The sequence below is a fragment of the Hevea brasiliensis genome, unplaced genomic scaffold (genome assembly GCF_030052815.1).
Source record: "Hevea brasiliensis isolate MT/VB/25A 57/8 unplaced genomic scaffold, ASM3005281v1 Scaf336, whole genome shotgun sequence".
Lineage (NCBI taxonomy): Eukaryota > Viridiplantae > Streptophyta > Magnoliopsida > Malpighiales > Euphorbiaceae > Hevea > Hevea brasiliensis.
Genome location: NW_026614847.1, coordinates 37,501 through 52,500, shown reverse-complemented (window position 1 = coordinate 52,500; position 15,000 = coordinate 37,501). Strand labels below are relative to the sequence as shown.

The window sequence follows — 15,000 nt, the reverse complement described above, 5'->3', positions numbered from 1 at the left end:
GACCTAAAATCCCTAATAATAAACCAAAATCCCCTACACGATTAGTTACAAACGCTTTTTGACAAGCATTCGATGCAATAGGTCGTGTGAACCAAAAACCTATTAATAGATAAGAACACACTCCAACCAATTCCCAAAAAATATAAATTTGTATCAAATTAGAACTAGTAACTAATCCCAACATTGAAGTAGTGAAAAAACTCATATAAGCAAAAAATCTCAAATAACCTTGATCATGAGACATATAATTGTCACTATAAAAAAGAACCAAAATACCAACTGTAGTAATTAATACTGACAAAATAGAAGTAAGTGGGTCAATCAAGTGTCCGAATTCTAAAGAAAAATCATTATTAATAGTCCACGACCATATATATTGATAAATAAAACTACTATTTATTTGCTGAATAGACAAATCGATTGAAAAAATCATGACTATACTTAACAAGAAAACGCTTGGAAAAGCCCACATACGACGCAGTTTTTTTGTTGCTGCCGGAAAAAGCAGGAGTCCCACTCCTATTAACATAGGGACTGGCAATGTAACGAAAGATATGATCCATGAATATTGATATATATGTTCCATAAAAAACTTTTTGAATTAATAAATAATTTTAATTAATAAATATAATTGTTTCTTGTTTCTGATTCATCGACTCTTATATCTTTTTAAATAAGTCAGTCAATAATAATAAAAAAAAAAAAAAAAAATAAAAAAAAAATATGTAAAACTTAAATCGAATTTTATATTCTTAATTATTCTGAATTTTTCTAAAATACTTCACATATTTAAATCAAAAAGTTAGAATTGGTCAAATAAAAATACTAGTGAAAAAAATACTTATTCTAAATAAAAAAAATTTTTATTATTATTAAATTAATTTATTATTATTAATTTTATTAATTACTAATTACAAATTTGTATATACATAGAGAAAGAATAAAGAATTCTAAAAAAAGTAGTATTTTTATTTTGATAGGAATAATAAAAAAAAGATGGTTTTACCGAATCCTTTCTGTATCCAATTCCAATAAAATAAATAAATTTTTATTTTAGTTCCTTTATTCAGAATCATTAACTAGTGCATTTTGGAACGGATTTATTTCCTTTCATTATGTTTGTAGAAAACACTATTATATTTGACACCTTTCCTTTACATAAGATAAAAGGAAAGAATTACTAAAATTTTTTTACATAGGACTTTCTAAATTTTAACAAATTAATTAATAGTCTCGCTCGAATTTGAAAATTTAATTTCAATTAGATATACTTTTTCATCGAGTTTGACCAATTAAATTACTAGAAAAAAAAGTTTAAGTTTTTTATTAGGATAAATAAATTTTAGATTCTTAAACTTTATTAATGTATTTTATTGCATATATACATATAATATGACAAAAAAGACAGAAATATAAATAAAAAAATAAGCGGATAGACTTCTTTTATGATTTATGAAAAGAGTTTAATTTACAGACTAAATACATAGACAATGAATAGTTAGTAAAGAACGATTTTTTTTTAACAATAAATGTCTTTCACATCCAACTATAACAATAAATAACTCCTTTATTTTTGAATGGCAGTTCCAAAAAAGCGCACTTCTATATCAAAAAAGCTTATTCGAAAAAATATTTGGAAAAGAAAGGGATATTGGACAGTATTGAAAGCTTTTTCGTTAGCGAAATCTCTTTCTACAGGTAATTCAAAAAGTTTTTTTGTGCAACAAATAAAAGATTAAAGGTTGGAATAATCTGATTTGACTTGACATGAGAAAAGGTCTAATTTCGTTTATTATTTTCTATTTTCTATTTATATTAATAATATAAATAGAAAATTTATAAAAATAAAGGATTTCCATTCTTTTTTAATGTTTTGAACTAATCAATATTAAAATTAAATCGAACTCCTTTCTTTTGCTTTTATCTTTTATCATATGTAGAATAAAGAATTCTTTTGCCTACTGAATTCTAAAAACAGTACTTTTTTTCTTTTTGTTTGCAAAAAAAGAAAAAAGAGAAGACACAAAGTTTTATCTTTCTTTTTATTATTAGGATATTTTATCATTTTCAGGATAGGGATTATTATTTTCCCCATCGATCCATTTGTCACAATCACAATAATAAATATTCATAAGTTTTGTCTTTTTTATATTTATACTATTTGAATATAAAAGAGCAAATCTTTGAATGATCTACTTTAATCATATGCTTGGGCTAGAAAATGGATCAAGGTATATATTAAATTAGACAAGATTTTTTTTTAAAGTACGGAGCAGAACTCGAAATTTTTTTGCTATATGATATGTCCAGATCAATGCCCAATTTGGTTACTAAATCCTAACACAAATTCTCTCCACAAAAAAACCCTAACCAATAAAATATTTCCATAAATCTCTTGAATGTAATATTCAAATTGTAATCCAACAAAAAAATTCGATTGTTTTTTCATTATTAAATGAATTTTTCTTCATTAATTTTAATGTTTCCTAAAAAATATTGCATTGAATTGATTCCTTTAAGCTCGACGATTAAATAATAATTTATTATTATGATTTCGAGCAAGCCGCTATGGTGAAATCGGTAGACACGCTGCTCTTAGGAAGCAGTGCTAGAGCATCTCGGTTCGAGTCCGAGTGGCGGCATAACATCCTGTATGTAATTTTCAAAAGGATACAATAAATCCTATAATGAATTCAATTCTTGATTTCAATTCCTCATAATTGAGCCCCCCCCCTTTTTTTTATTTTTATGATATTCTCGACTTTAGAACATATATTAACGCATATATCTTTTTCAGTCGTGTCAATTGTAATTACAATTCATTTGATAACCTTATTAGTCGATGAATTCGTAGAACTATATGATTCGTCAGAAAAGGGCATGATAACTACTTTTTTCTGTATAACAGGATTATTAGTTATTCGTTGGATTTTTTTGGGACATTTACCATTAAGTGATTTATATGAATCATTAATCTTTCTTTCATGGGCTTTTTCCATTATTCATATGGTTCCGTATTTTAAAAAACATAAAAATTTTTTAAGCGCAATAACCGCGCCAAGTACTTTTTTTACCCAAGGGTTTGCTACTTCGGGTCTTTTAACTGACATGCATCAATCCGAAATCTTAGTGCCCGCTCTCCAATCTCAGTGGTTAATGATGCACGTAAGTATGATGATATTGGGCTATGCAGCTCTTTTGTGTGGATCATTATTTTCAGTAGCATTTCTAGTAATCACATTTCGAAAAATCATAAGAATTGTTGATAAAAGCAATAATTTATTAAACGATTCGTTTTTCTTTAGTGAGATACAATATATGGCGGAAAGAAAGAATGTTTTAAGAAATATTTCTTTTCTTTCTTCTAGGAATTATTACAGGTTTCAATTGATTCAACAATTAGATGACTGGGGTTGTCGTATTATAAGTATAGGGTTTATCTTTTTAACCATAGGTATTCTTTCGGGAGCAGTCTGGGCTAATGAAGCATGGGGATCATATTGGAATTGGGACCCAAAAGAAACTTGGGCATTTATTACGTGGACCATATTCGCGATTTTTTTTCATATTCGAACAAATAAAAAATTGGAGGGTTTCAATTCCGCAATTGTCGCTTCTATCGGTTTTCTTCTAATTTGGATATGCTATTTTGGAGTTAATTTATTAGGAATAGGACTACATAGTTATGGTTCATTTACATTAACAATTAGCATCTAATTGAATTGAAGAAAGGGTTTGACGAATGCAACTCTATAGGACAACAAAGCGTATATACAAAAAGCTTTAGGTAAGCCGTTGAGAACTTTTTGAATCACTATATTACTTGATTCAAAAAGTTCTTACAAATGCCAATTTGGTTACAATTCATTTTTTTTTTAACTTAAATTTAAGAGACGAAAAAAGAAGTTTTTTTCATTGTATAACATAACAATTTTTAATTTTTAAAAATCATAGGATTTCTTTTTTTTTTGTTTTATTTAGAAAAACTATCTAACTATCTATAAAAATAATTAGATAGAATAGCTTCAACCCTGTCAACTGATAATGAGAAAACGAAATCCGGATAAATACCAATACCTATTACAGGCAGAAGGATAGAGATCGAAACAAATAACTCCCGCGGTCCAGAATCAAAAAAAGAAGAGTTTGGGGCATTAAACAGCTTATATCCATAGAACATCTGGCGTAACATAGATAATAAATAAATAGGAGTTAATATCATTCCAACTGCCATTACAAAAGTAATTAATATTTTTGACATTAAAAGATATTTTTGGCCGGTAATTATTCCAAAAAATACTATCAATTCCGCAAAAAAACCGCTCATGCCTGGTAATGCAAGGGAAGCTAGTGATAAGATACTGAATGTCGTGAATATTTTTGGCATTGAGGTAGCCATTCCACCCATTTCATCAAGATAAACACGACGTATTCTATCATAACCCGTTCCTGCCAAGAAAAAAAGTGCGGCACCAATAAATCCATGTGATATTATTTGTAAAATGGCTCCATTGAGTCCCATATCACTTATAGAGCAAATTCCTATAATTATGAAACCCATATGAGATACAGAAGAATAGGCTATTCTTTTTTTTAAATTTCGTTGACCAGGAGATGTTGAAGCTGCATAGATTATTTGCATTACGCCTACTATTATCAACCAGGGAGAAAAAATAGAATGAGCGTGAGATAATAATTCCATATTGATTCGAACCAATCCATATGCCCCCATTTTTAATAAGATTCCGGCTAGAAGCATACAAGTACTATAATGTGCTTCCCCATGGGTGTCTGGTAACCATGTATGTAAGGGTATAATCGGTGATTTGACAGCAAAAGCAATAAGAAATCCAATATAGAAAAATATTTCTAGCGCCACAGGATATGATTGATTAGCTGATGTTTCAAAATGGAATCTCGGTTCATTAGAACCATATAAAGCGATACCCAAAGCTCCCATTAATAAAAAAACGGAACCTCCCGCAGTATACAAAATAAACTTTGTAGCTGAATACAGACGTTTCTTTCCCCCCCACATGGATAGAAGTAGATAAACGGGAATTAATTCTAACTCCCACATGATAAAAAAAAGTAAAAGATCTTGAGAAGAAAATAATCCTATTTGACCACTATACATTGCTAACATCAGAAAATGGAATAATCGAGAATCCCGAGTAATTGGCCGAGCCGCTAAAGTAGCTAAAGTAGTGATAAATCCTGTCAGTAAAATAGGTCCTAAAGAAAATCCATCGATTCCCAATCTCCAGTAAAAATCAAAAAATTGGATCCATTTATAATCTTCTGTTAATTGGATTAATGGATCGTCCAATTGGAAATAATAAGAGAACACATAATTCATTAAAAGGAGTTCAAAGGCACATATAAATATAGTATACCACTTAATTACTTTATTTCCTCTATGAGGGAAAAGGAAAATTAAGGAACCCGCGGATATCGGTAAAACTACAAATATTGTTAACCAAGGAAAAGAATTCATGGTAAAGACAAGATACACTTGGACTAGAAAAACCCGTGCTCGAAAACATAATATTTTTTTTTTTTTTATTTTTTTTTTCGAGTACGGGTTTGTGTCGGTAAATAAAAAATCAAATGTATTCAAGTGGGGTTTTCTAGAAAGTATCAATAAGCTAGACCCATGCTTCGAGTTGTTTCATGCCATAAATAAACTCGAACACTCAAGAAATCCGTTGGACAGGCGGATTCACATCTCTTACAACCGACACAGTCCTCTGTTCTTGGAGCAGAAGCAATTTGCTTGGATTTACATCCATCCCAAGGTATCATTTCTAATACATCTGTGGGGCAGGCTCGGACACATTGAGTACACCCTATACATGTATCATAAATCTTTACTGAATGTGACATTAGATTTCTAATTTTTTTAACGTCATAAAGTTTCAATCTAGTAAATTTCTAAATGAATCATCATATATTTAGACACCAGACGAATCAATGATTTACCAGAAATTTTCTATTCAATTCTGGATCGACTCATGAGAAAAAACCAAGATACTTTAATTTTTTACGTTTTCGCAAACATGATCAGATAAGTTACGTATCTTATATGCCAACTTGAATTAATGAACATGAAAATTATATTCTATATGATTAATACTACTTATTCAACAAATTCGATTGATTGATACGGGTTGATTTTCTATTACGATAAATTGATGAAACAATAGCTGGTCCAATAGCTGCTTCAGCGGCTGCGATAGCTATAACAAAAATGGAAAAAATATTTCCTTTTAATTGGCGGCTATCAAAAAAATCAGAAAATGTTACGAAATTTAGATTAACTGCATTCAGTATAAGTTCAAGGCACATAAGGGCTCTAACCATATTTCGACTCGTGATCAATCCATAGATACCAATAGAAAATAAATAGGCACTCAAAACAAGTACATGTTCGAGCATCATTGACCAACTCCTTATCAATTTCGATTTATTTCAATATAAACAACAATTCAACATCAACAGATTGGATTGGCTAAAATAAGAATATCCCAAATACAAATCAAAGAAATATTTGGATAATAGATCAAATAAAAGAATTTATACATAAAAAATCTTTAAATAGAATTGAAGGAAAATAGATGTGATAACATAGACCAAAGTTTAATTTGGATTGCGATTACTAATTCTAAAGATTTTTTACTGACGAGCCACAGCAATCGCACCTATCAAAGCAACTAAAAGAATTATTGAAATGAATTCAAATGGAAGAAAAAAATCTGTTGATAAATGAATTCCAATTTGTTGACCATTACTTATCAAATCTTGTTCTATAATCTGATTTGTTCTTGTAGTCCAAATAATTCCATACCATGACGTATCTGGAAGAATAGTAATTAGTGAAACAAAAATACTTGTACAAACTAAAGAAGTAACCCCGCTTCCAACAGTCCAAAGATTAAAATCTTTGTAATATTCTGAACCATTCATGAACATCACGGCAAATATAATTAAAACATTTATAGCTCCCACATAAATAAGGAGCTGTGCGGCAGCTACAAAATGAGAGTTTGATAAAATATAGAATAAAGATATACAAACAAGAACCAATCCCAACGAAAAGGCAGAATAAATTGGGTTGGTAAGTAATACCACTCCTAGACCTCCTAATATAAGACCTAATCCTAGAAAGACTAAAAGAAAATCATGAATTAGTCCAGGCAAATCCATTGCACGTAAAATAAGAAATAAAAAAAAAAATTGAATTGTTTTTTCATGACCTTATTGACCCGACCAGGAAAACTTTTTTATAATAAGTTCTTAATTGAATTAAACCCTAAGGAGTGTAAATTAATTACTATATGTACAGCTATTCTACTAATCTCATCCTTTCTCAAAAAGGCATTCTAAATTTTTTTTTTCGAAATAATTATGGATAGAATTAAAGATATATTAATAGATTTTCAATCCAAATTAAGTCGCGACGCAATTATCATCAATCAATCAAATCAATAGTTGGAATTTGTAATTTTTGTAGTTATTGACCAAGAAAAATAAAAGAAAACCCATTTCATCCTTTCATCCTTTTAGATCAAAACAGAATTTGAGTTTAATAATTGTACTTTTTAATCAATCAAAGTGGTTTACCTATTTTTTTTTGAGTTGAATTCAAAATTGTTCGAATTGTATAATCGTCAACTACTGACATTGGTAAACGACCTAAAGCAATTTGATTATAATTCAATTCGTGACGATCATAAGTAGAAAGCTCATATTCTTCAGTCATCGATAAACAATTTGTCGGACAATACTCAACACAGTTGCCACAAAATATACAGATTCCGAAATCAATACTGTAATTAAGCAACCGTTTCTTTCGAATGTCAGTTTCCAATTTCCAATCAACAACAGGTAGATCTATAGGACATACACGAACACATACTTCACAAGCAATGCATTTATCAAATTCAAAATGAATTCGACCGCGGAAACGCTCCGATGTGATTAATTTTTCATAAGGATATTGAATAGTTACAGGTAAACGATTTGCATGAGATAAGGTAATCATAAAACCTTGACCAATGTACCTTGCAGCTCGTATGGTTTGTTGCCCATAATTCATGAACCCAGTTACCATGGGAAACATATCGTAAATATTTATGAATAATTTTATGTTTGTTTTTTTCTCTTGTTTGAAGACAAGTTAGGAATATAGAAAAATATTCTTTTATAGTGAAAGAAGTTGGAAAGAGGTTGTTAATAATAGATTACCGAGAGAAATAGGTAAAAGAAATTTCCATCCAAGATTTAAAAGTTGGTCCATTCTTAGTCTAGGTAAAGTCCATCTTGTTGTGATAGGAATGAACAAGAACAAATAAGTTTTAACCAATGTAATAAAGATACCAATTGTTGTTCCAAAGACTCCGCCTATTTTTTTTATTTCAAAAAGCTCAGGAACGAATATATACGGAATAGAGATATTCCAACCGCCCAAGTAAAGAACTGTTACAAATAATGAAGAAACTAATAAGTTTAGATAGGAAGCAATATAAAATAAACCAAATTTGATGCCCGAATATTCGGTTTGATAACCTGCTACTAATTCTTCTTCTGCTTCTGGTAAATCAAAAGGCAATCTCTCACATTCTGCTAGAGAAGAAATAAAAAAAATGATAAATCCTATAGGTTGACGCCACAAATTCCACCCCCAAAAACCAGATTTTGATTGTGCCTCAACTATATCAACTGTACTTGAACTATTAGATAATCATAGTCGGTGATAACATCACTGTTCCCATCGCTATTACAGAACCGTACATGAAATTCTCACCTCATACGGCTCCTCGAAGGCCATAAATAAATTTAAGGATCAGATCAGATTATTTATTTTGATATATTTGTAGAATAGATAGGATCAAAATAAAATCTATCGACGTTCCAAAATTCGAGCAATGAAATTCTATCTGTTATAATACTAAAAAAATACTTCTGAATTGATCTCATCCTTTAATAATTTAAATTTTTCTTTCTTGAGTAATAACTTAAATCCTTCAATAAAATACTCTTTGTAAAAAGTAAAATATTCTTTGTAAAAATACCAATAGATATTTTCTATCGTTTTCGATTACGAAAAAGTTAGATATTCCGAATTATGACACGAATTCCATCTCTATGAATATCGATAAAAAAAGAACAAAAAGGATTGATTTTTTTTTTCTATTGTAATTAGATTCTTTTTTTTTTTTTCGTTCCTATTCTTCTTTCTGAAAAAAAAAAAAAGAGAAAAGGGGATTAAAAAAAAGGAAAGGATTATTTCGTTCCTGATAGTTATTTCTTTAATCGGTGGGTAGGAGCATACTCTGGATCGGAATCATGGGGAGTACTGCCTAATCATTTCTACCAAGTTAAAGCCCCAATTAATATACTTTTTTATATTATACCGAAATATCTTTTTAGATAATTTTTTTAATCTCTCTTACTAATCCTTTGTGTATCTTGGTGTTCCTAACCATCCACTCATTTTTGCTTAATCACCTGTTAGCATTATGGTAATACATATAAATGATAGTGAAAACTCAATAAGGTTGATATTTTGGGCCCGCTTCAAGCCAGGATGACTAATCAACCAATCTTGGGGCAAACATTCTTCTTTTCTTATGTTTATTTCTGTTTTACTCTTGTACATAGGAAATGAGTCTCAATTTTTTTACTGCAAATGTAGAAGTTGTTTTCTTTCACTCATATAACTATCCAATTTAGTTCATCAACCCAAACGATGAATAAAAAATGAAGATATCTATTCAATTAATTTCGCCTTCTTCCTAAAAAGATAAAAAGAAAGGAATAGGGAAAAGTTTATATTTCAACAAATCACACGTAGAGATATGGATAACACACAAAGAGTTAATGGTATTTCATAACTAATCGATTGAGCAGCAGCTCGTAAACCACCCAAAAAGGAATATTTATTATTTGATCCATATCCTGACATAAGAAGTCCGATGGGAGCAATACTTGAAATGGCAATCCATAAAAAAACACCAATATTTAGATCAGTTAAAACAAGGTGATAGCCAAAAGGAATTACCGAATAGCTTAATAGAGTTGATATGACTGCTATGGATGGTCCGATACTGAATAAACGAATATCCCCCCTAGATGGAAAAAGATTCTCTTTGAAAAGTAGTTTTGTCCCATCCGCTAGAGCTTGAAGAACTCCTAAAGGACCGGCATATTCAGGTCCAATACGTTGTTGTATCCCTGCAGATATTTCTCTTTCTAACCATACAATTACTAGTATGCCTATCGTGATTCCCAATACAAGAATAAAAATCGGGACAAACACCCATATAATTCCATAGACCTCGTTTAAGGATTCTAATCTAGAAAAAGAATTGATAGCTTGTATTTCTGTTGTATCAATTATCATTTCAACGATCAACTTCTCCCATAATGATATCTATACTACCTAGTATTGTCATAATATCGGCCAATTTCATTCTTTTAACTAATTCAGGAAGAATTTGCAAATTGATAAAACCCGGCGGACGAATTTTCCATCTCCAAGGAAAACCGCTCTGATCTCCTATCAGAAAAATTCCCAATTCTCCTTTTGGGGCTTCGACTCTCACATAAAGTTCTTGTTTCGGTAATTCAAAAGTAGGAGAAGTTTTTTTACTAATGAATCGATATTCGAAATCGTTCCATTCCGAATCCCTTTCTCTATCAAAACGTCGGATTTCTAAATTCTCATAGGGCCCCCCCGGAATTCCTTCCAGAGCCTGTTGAATAATTTTTATAGATTCCATCATTTCACCAATTCGGACTAAATAACGAGCTAAGGAATCTCCTTCTTTTTGCCACTGGATTTCCCAATCAAATTCGTCGTAACACTCATAATGATCAACTTTACGAAGATCCCATTGTACTCCGGAAGCTCGTAGCATTGGTCCCGATAAACCCCAATTTTTTGCTTCCTCTGTACCAACAATACCTACTCCCTCAACTCGTTCTAAAAAAATAGGATTTCGCGTAATAAGTTTTTGATATTCAGTAACTCCTGTTAAAAAATAATCGCAAAAATCCAAACATTTATCTATCCAACCATGAGGTAGATCAGACGCTACTCCCCCGATACGAAAAAAATTATGCATCATTCTCATACCAGTGGCAGCTTCGAATAAATCATATACTAACTCTCTTTCTCTAAAAATATAGAAGAAAGGAGTCTGTGCACCAATATCTGCCATAAAGGGACCAAGCCATAACAAATGAGAAGCTATACGACTCAATTCCAACATAATTATTCTGATATAGCCAGCTCTTTTAGGCACTTGAATATTTCCTAACAGTTCTGGACCATTTACTGTTATTGCTTCTGTGAACATAGTAGCCAAATAATCCCAACGTGTTACATAGGGCAAATATTGTATAATTGTTCGATTTTCCGCAATTTTTTCCATTCCTCTGTGTAAATAACCTAATATTGGTTCACAGTCAATAACATCTTCCCCGTCTAGAGTAACGATGAGGCGAAGAACACCATGCATTGATGGGTGGTGGGGACCCATATTAACTATCATAAGGTCTTTTCGTGTAGCTGGTACATTCATAGGGTTTCCTTGATCCATTCGTCCATGAATTACTGAAAACAAAAAGAAGTTCATCTCAAGATCTAATAAATCAAATAATTCAAAAAAACTCTTAAAATTAACGAGTTTTTGATTCCCGAATATCCAACAGGATAATTAATTCTTTATAACGTACTCTATTTTTCTTTGCTAAATAAGACAGGAGTCGTTGTCGTTTTCCTAGAATTTTTCGCAAACCTCTCTGAGATAAATAGTCTTTTCTATGCAATTCCAAATGTGAAGTAAGTCTTCGTATCTTATTAGTGAAACTTACTATTTGAAATTCAACAGATCCCTTGTTTTCGTCTTTTTCTTCTTGTGAAATAACTGAAATGAATGAATTTTTTACCATAAAACAAGCACTTCCCTTTTTAATTATTAATTATTAATTAAGTTTAAAATATTTTTTTATTGATCAGTAATAATAAAAAATTTATTAAATAAAATAATGTCAGTTCATTTTAATTTGGTATAAACAAAAATCTTTACTTTGTTAGTAATTCAAAATTTTGTTAAATACAATTTATCATTAATCAATCCAATTTTTTTTTTATTCGGTTATAGATACAAAAGGATGGTATATTTCTTCGCTTACAAAAGAGAAAAAAATTCTACTTAATATGAAAAGAAAAAAATTCCATTGATTCGTTTCTAGATCTAATTGATACATAATTGAATTCCATGTATCAGAATGGAATATGGAGTGGAAAAGAAAAAGAATGACGTACCCATCTCCTTGTTTTCATATACTAAATCAGATATGCTATGGGATATATGAAAAATGCACCCTTATCAAAATTTCAACCGCGGATATATATATATTCTTACCATACTGAACCGACTAGCATTATTAGTATCGAACCAATAACGATTCATACAAGCTAAATCTTCTAATCGAAAATTGGGCCAAAGAAAAAATTGTAATTTAATTAGTTTCTTTTTATCTCTATCAAAATGTTTGCTTTTATCTAAAATGGGACTACAATTTTTTATGTTATTACCATTGAAAATTTCTGTATTTATATGAATATCATTTTGATTTTTTAAATTGAAAAGAATTCTTAATTCTCTACGACGTTTAGGGGATAAAATATTTTCAGGAACAAGTAAATCATAATCATTTTTGTTTCTATTTCCAATTATACTTTGATGTCTTTCAATAGATTCGGTAAAATTCTTTTTATCAACATAAAAATTTTCTCTGTATTTTTGATTAATTTGTTGTTTGTTCTTATGAACTAATAGGATACCTACCATTTGATACAAAATAAATTGTCCATCATTTTTTACCGACAGACGAACAGGTTCGATAATCAATATTCCCTTTTTCATTAATTCCGTAAGAGTTAAATCCTTCTGAACCATCAGAATATTCAAACTTATTTCTTGCCTTTGAATAGAAGATATAATAATTTCTCGTGGATTTGTCAGTCTAAGCAGGAGACAATATACTTTGATATTATTGATTATTTTGTGATTTAAAGAACCATTCCATCTTAATTGAAAACATAAATACCGTTTTAGGAAGAAATCAAGTTCTACTTCCATATGACTTTTGTTTTGCTTTTTATTTCTATGTTTTTTCATATCTAATTCTATATAATCTTCTTCAATATCTTTTTCTTGATTTGCGAAAACTGACCCAAAGTCCCCTTGGTCTTCGGATTCTTTTTCTTCGTGATTTTGATTCTCTAATTCAATAATTTTTTTTTCATTCGATGATATAGATATAAAAAGATCGCTATTTTTCTTCCGGTTAATTTTATTATTTTTACTAACATTTTCATTTCTATGAAAATTGAAAAGAAGAAATTGGATGGGTATCGCCCATGGTTTTATCTTATATGTGTTGTAAAGTATCACAAATTTTCGAAAGAACCAAAGTTCAAAATTGGATATAAGACAATTTTTTATTTCTTCATTCATTCCCATCCAATCAAAAAAAAAACCTTTTTGATTGGATGAATTAACTTCTTGATCTTGGTGAATTGTAAGAAAAAAAAGATTTTTCTTATCAATTTTATCAATTATTTGATACTTATTAGTCCTAGTCTTAGTATTTTTTTTATCTTTGCTTCCGGTATCGATCCAGGACTCAATATCAACCTTCTTTCTAAGACAAAAATTGAGAATTCTCCAATCAAAATATTTTCTATCCGCGCTTTTCTCCATATCAATAATATCATCTTCCGCTAGATAATTATTGATAGAAATATCTTCCAACATGTCAAATAATTTGCTTTTTTTTGTGTTGGAATTATAAGAAATCTCTTGTTTATTATTTACTTGTAATGGTGATCCATAAATATATGAGTCCTTCTTATTTTCATAATTAATAGATTTATATGATAAAAGATTATATTTATAGTGTTTTTTAAAATTATCTTTTTGATTTGGTAATGAATCTGTCTCAAAATCATTTTTTTTTTTGTAATGAATTAATCGGTCTTTTTCATATAAATTCCATTTGTTTAATTTTTTATTTTGAACCATATGGTGTTGATGTTGATTGATTATATTTCGCCATTTTTGTGGTGTTAATCTAGACCATCTAATCTGAGATAGATCGTATTTATATTGATAATGACTCCTTAACCAATTTTTCCATTGATTCATTACAGAATTTCTAAAATTTTTATTTTTTAATTCGGAATTAAATAGCCCTTGGGCTATAAAAAAATCCTTTATTTCATTCTTCAGAAAAAGGCTATGATATTCAAAGATAGATTTTAACTTATATAAGTTAATAATTTTGATTTGTGATAATTTGTAAAATACATAAGCTTGTGACAAGGAGGATATGTCACAAAAAATCTTTGAATTTTTATTAATAACAACAACATTACTATTATTACTATTACGTGACTTTTTTATAATCGAAATAAAGTGAATTGTATTTTGATTTGTTTTATCAATTTTTTTCTGATTTTCTTCATTATTGTAAATGTATTTAGTAATAATTTTTTTTGTTGATTTAAGAAAAAGCTGTGCATTGATCCTTGGAATATTAATGATACCTAAAAAGATATCTATGTATATCTTTTCAATCAAAATTTTTATAAAAAAATGGAATTTACGCGCTAATCGAACATTTCTTCTTTTTACTATCTGCGAAATATTTTTTGATGATTTTAATTTTTTAGCATTATAACTTATTTTGTTTTTGTTAGGACTAATATTTATTTCCGGGGTTCTCATTTTTTTTTCCTTTTCTTTTGTAATTTTTTCTATTTGATTTATGATTATCTTTCTTCTAGCAGAAAGATCTTTCATTTTTTTTTCTGTCAGTGAATAATTTGTCCAAGTCATAGATCGAATTGGGATGGATAATTTTTTAATCGTCTCATTATTGTTATTGATTATCGAATCTTTTTCTTTTTTAGGTTCATTCAAT

The 15,000-nt window shown here is 29.4% G+C and overlaps 2 protein-coding genes across 2 annotated transcripts in view; both read right to left on the bottom strand.

Annotated features, from left to right (window-relative positions):
- Nucleotides 1–7,609: 7,609 nt before the first annotated feature.
- Nucleotides 7,610–11,930, bottom strand: LOC131177119 (uncharacterized). Its single transcript, XM_058142105.1, is given in 4 exon segments — nucleotides 7,610–8,163; nucleotides 8,248–8,764; nucleotides 9,851–10,386; nucleotides 10,445–11,930. Coding segments are annotated over 4 exon segments (2,805 nt in total). The 5' UTR covers nucleotides 11,643–11,930.
- A 232-nt stretch (nucleotides 11,931–12,162) lies between these two features.
- Nucleotides 12,163–15,000, bottom strand: part of LOC131177113 (protein TIC 214-like) — a 14,724-nt gene continuing 11,886 nt past the window's right edge. The window contains exon 1 of the mRNA XM_058142099.1: nucleotides 12,163–15,000. This exon is cut by the window's right edge and continues 11,886 nt beyond it. Coding sequence (XP_057998082.1) covers nucleotides 12,399–15,000 — 2,602 coding nt within the window. The 3' untranslated portion in view covers nucleotides 12,163–12,398.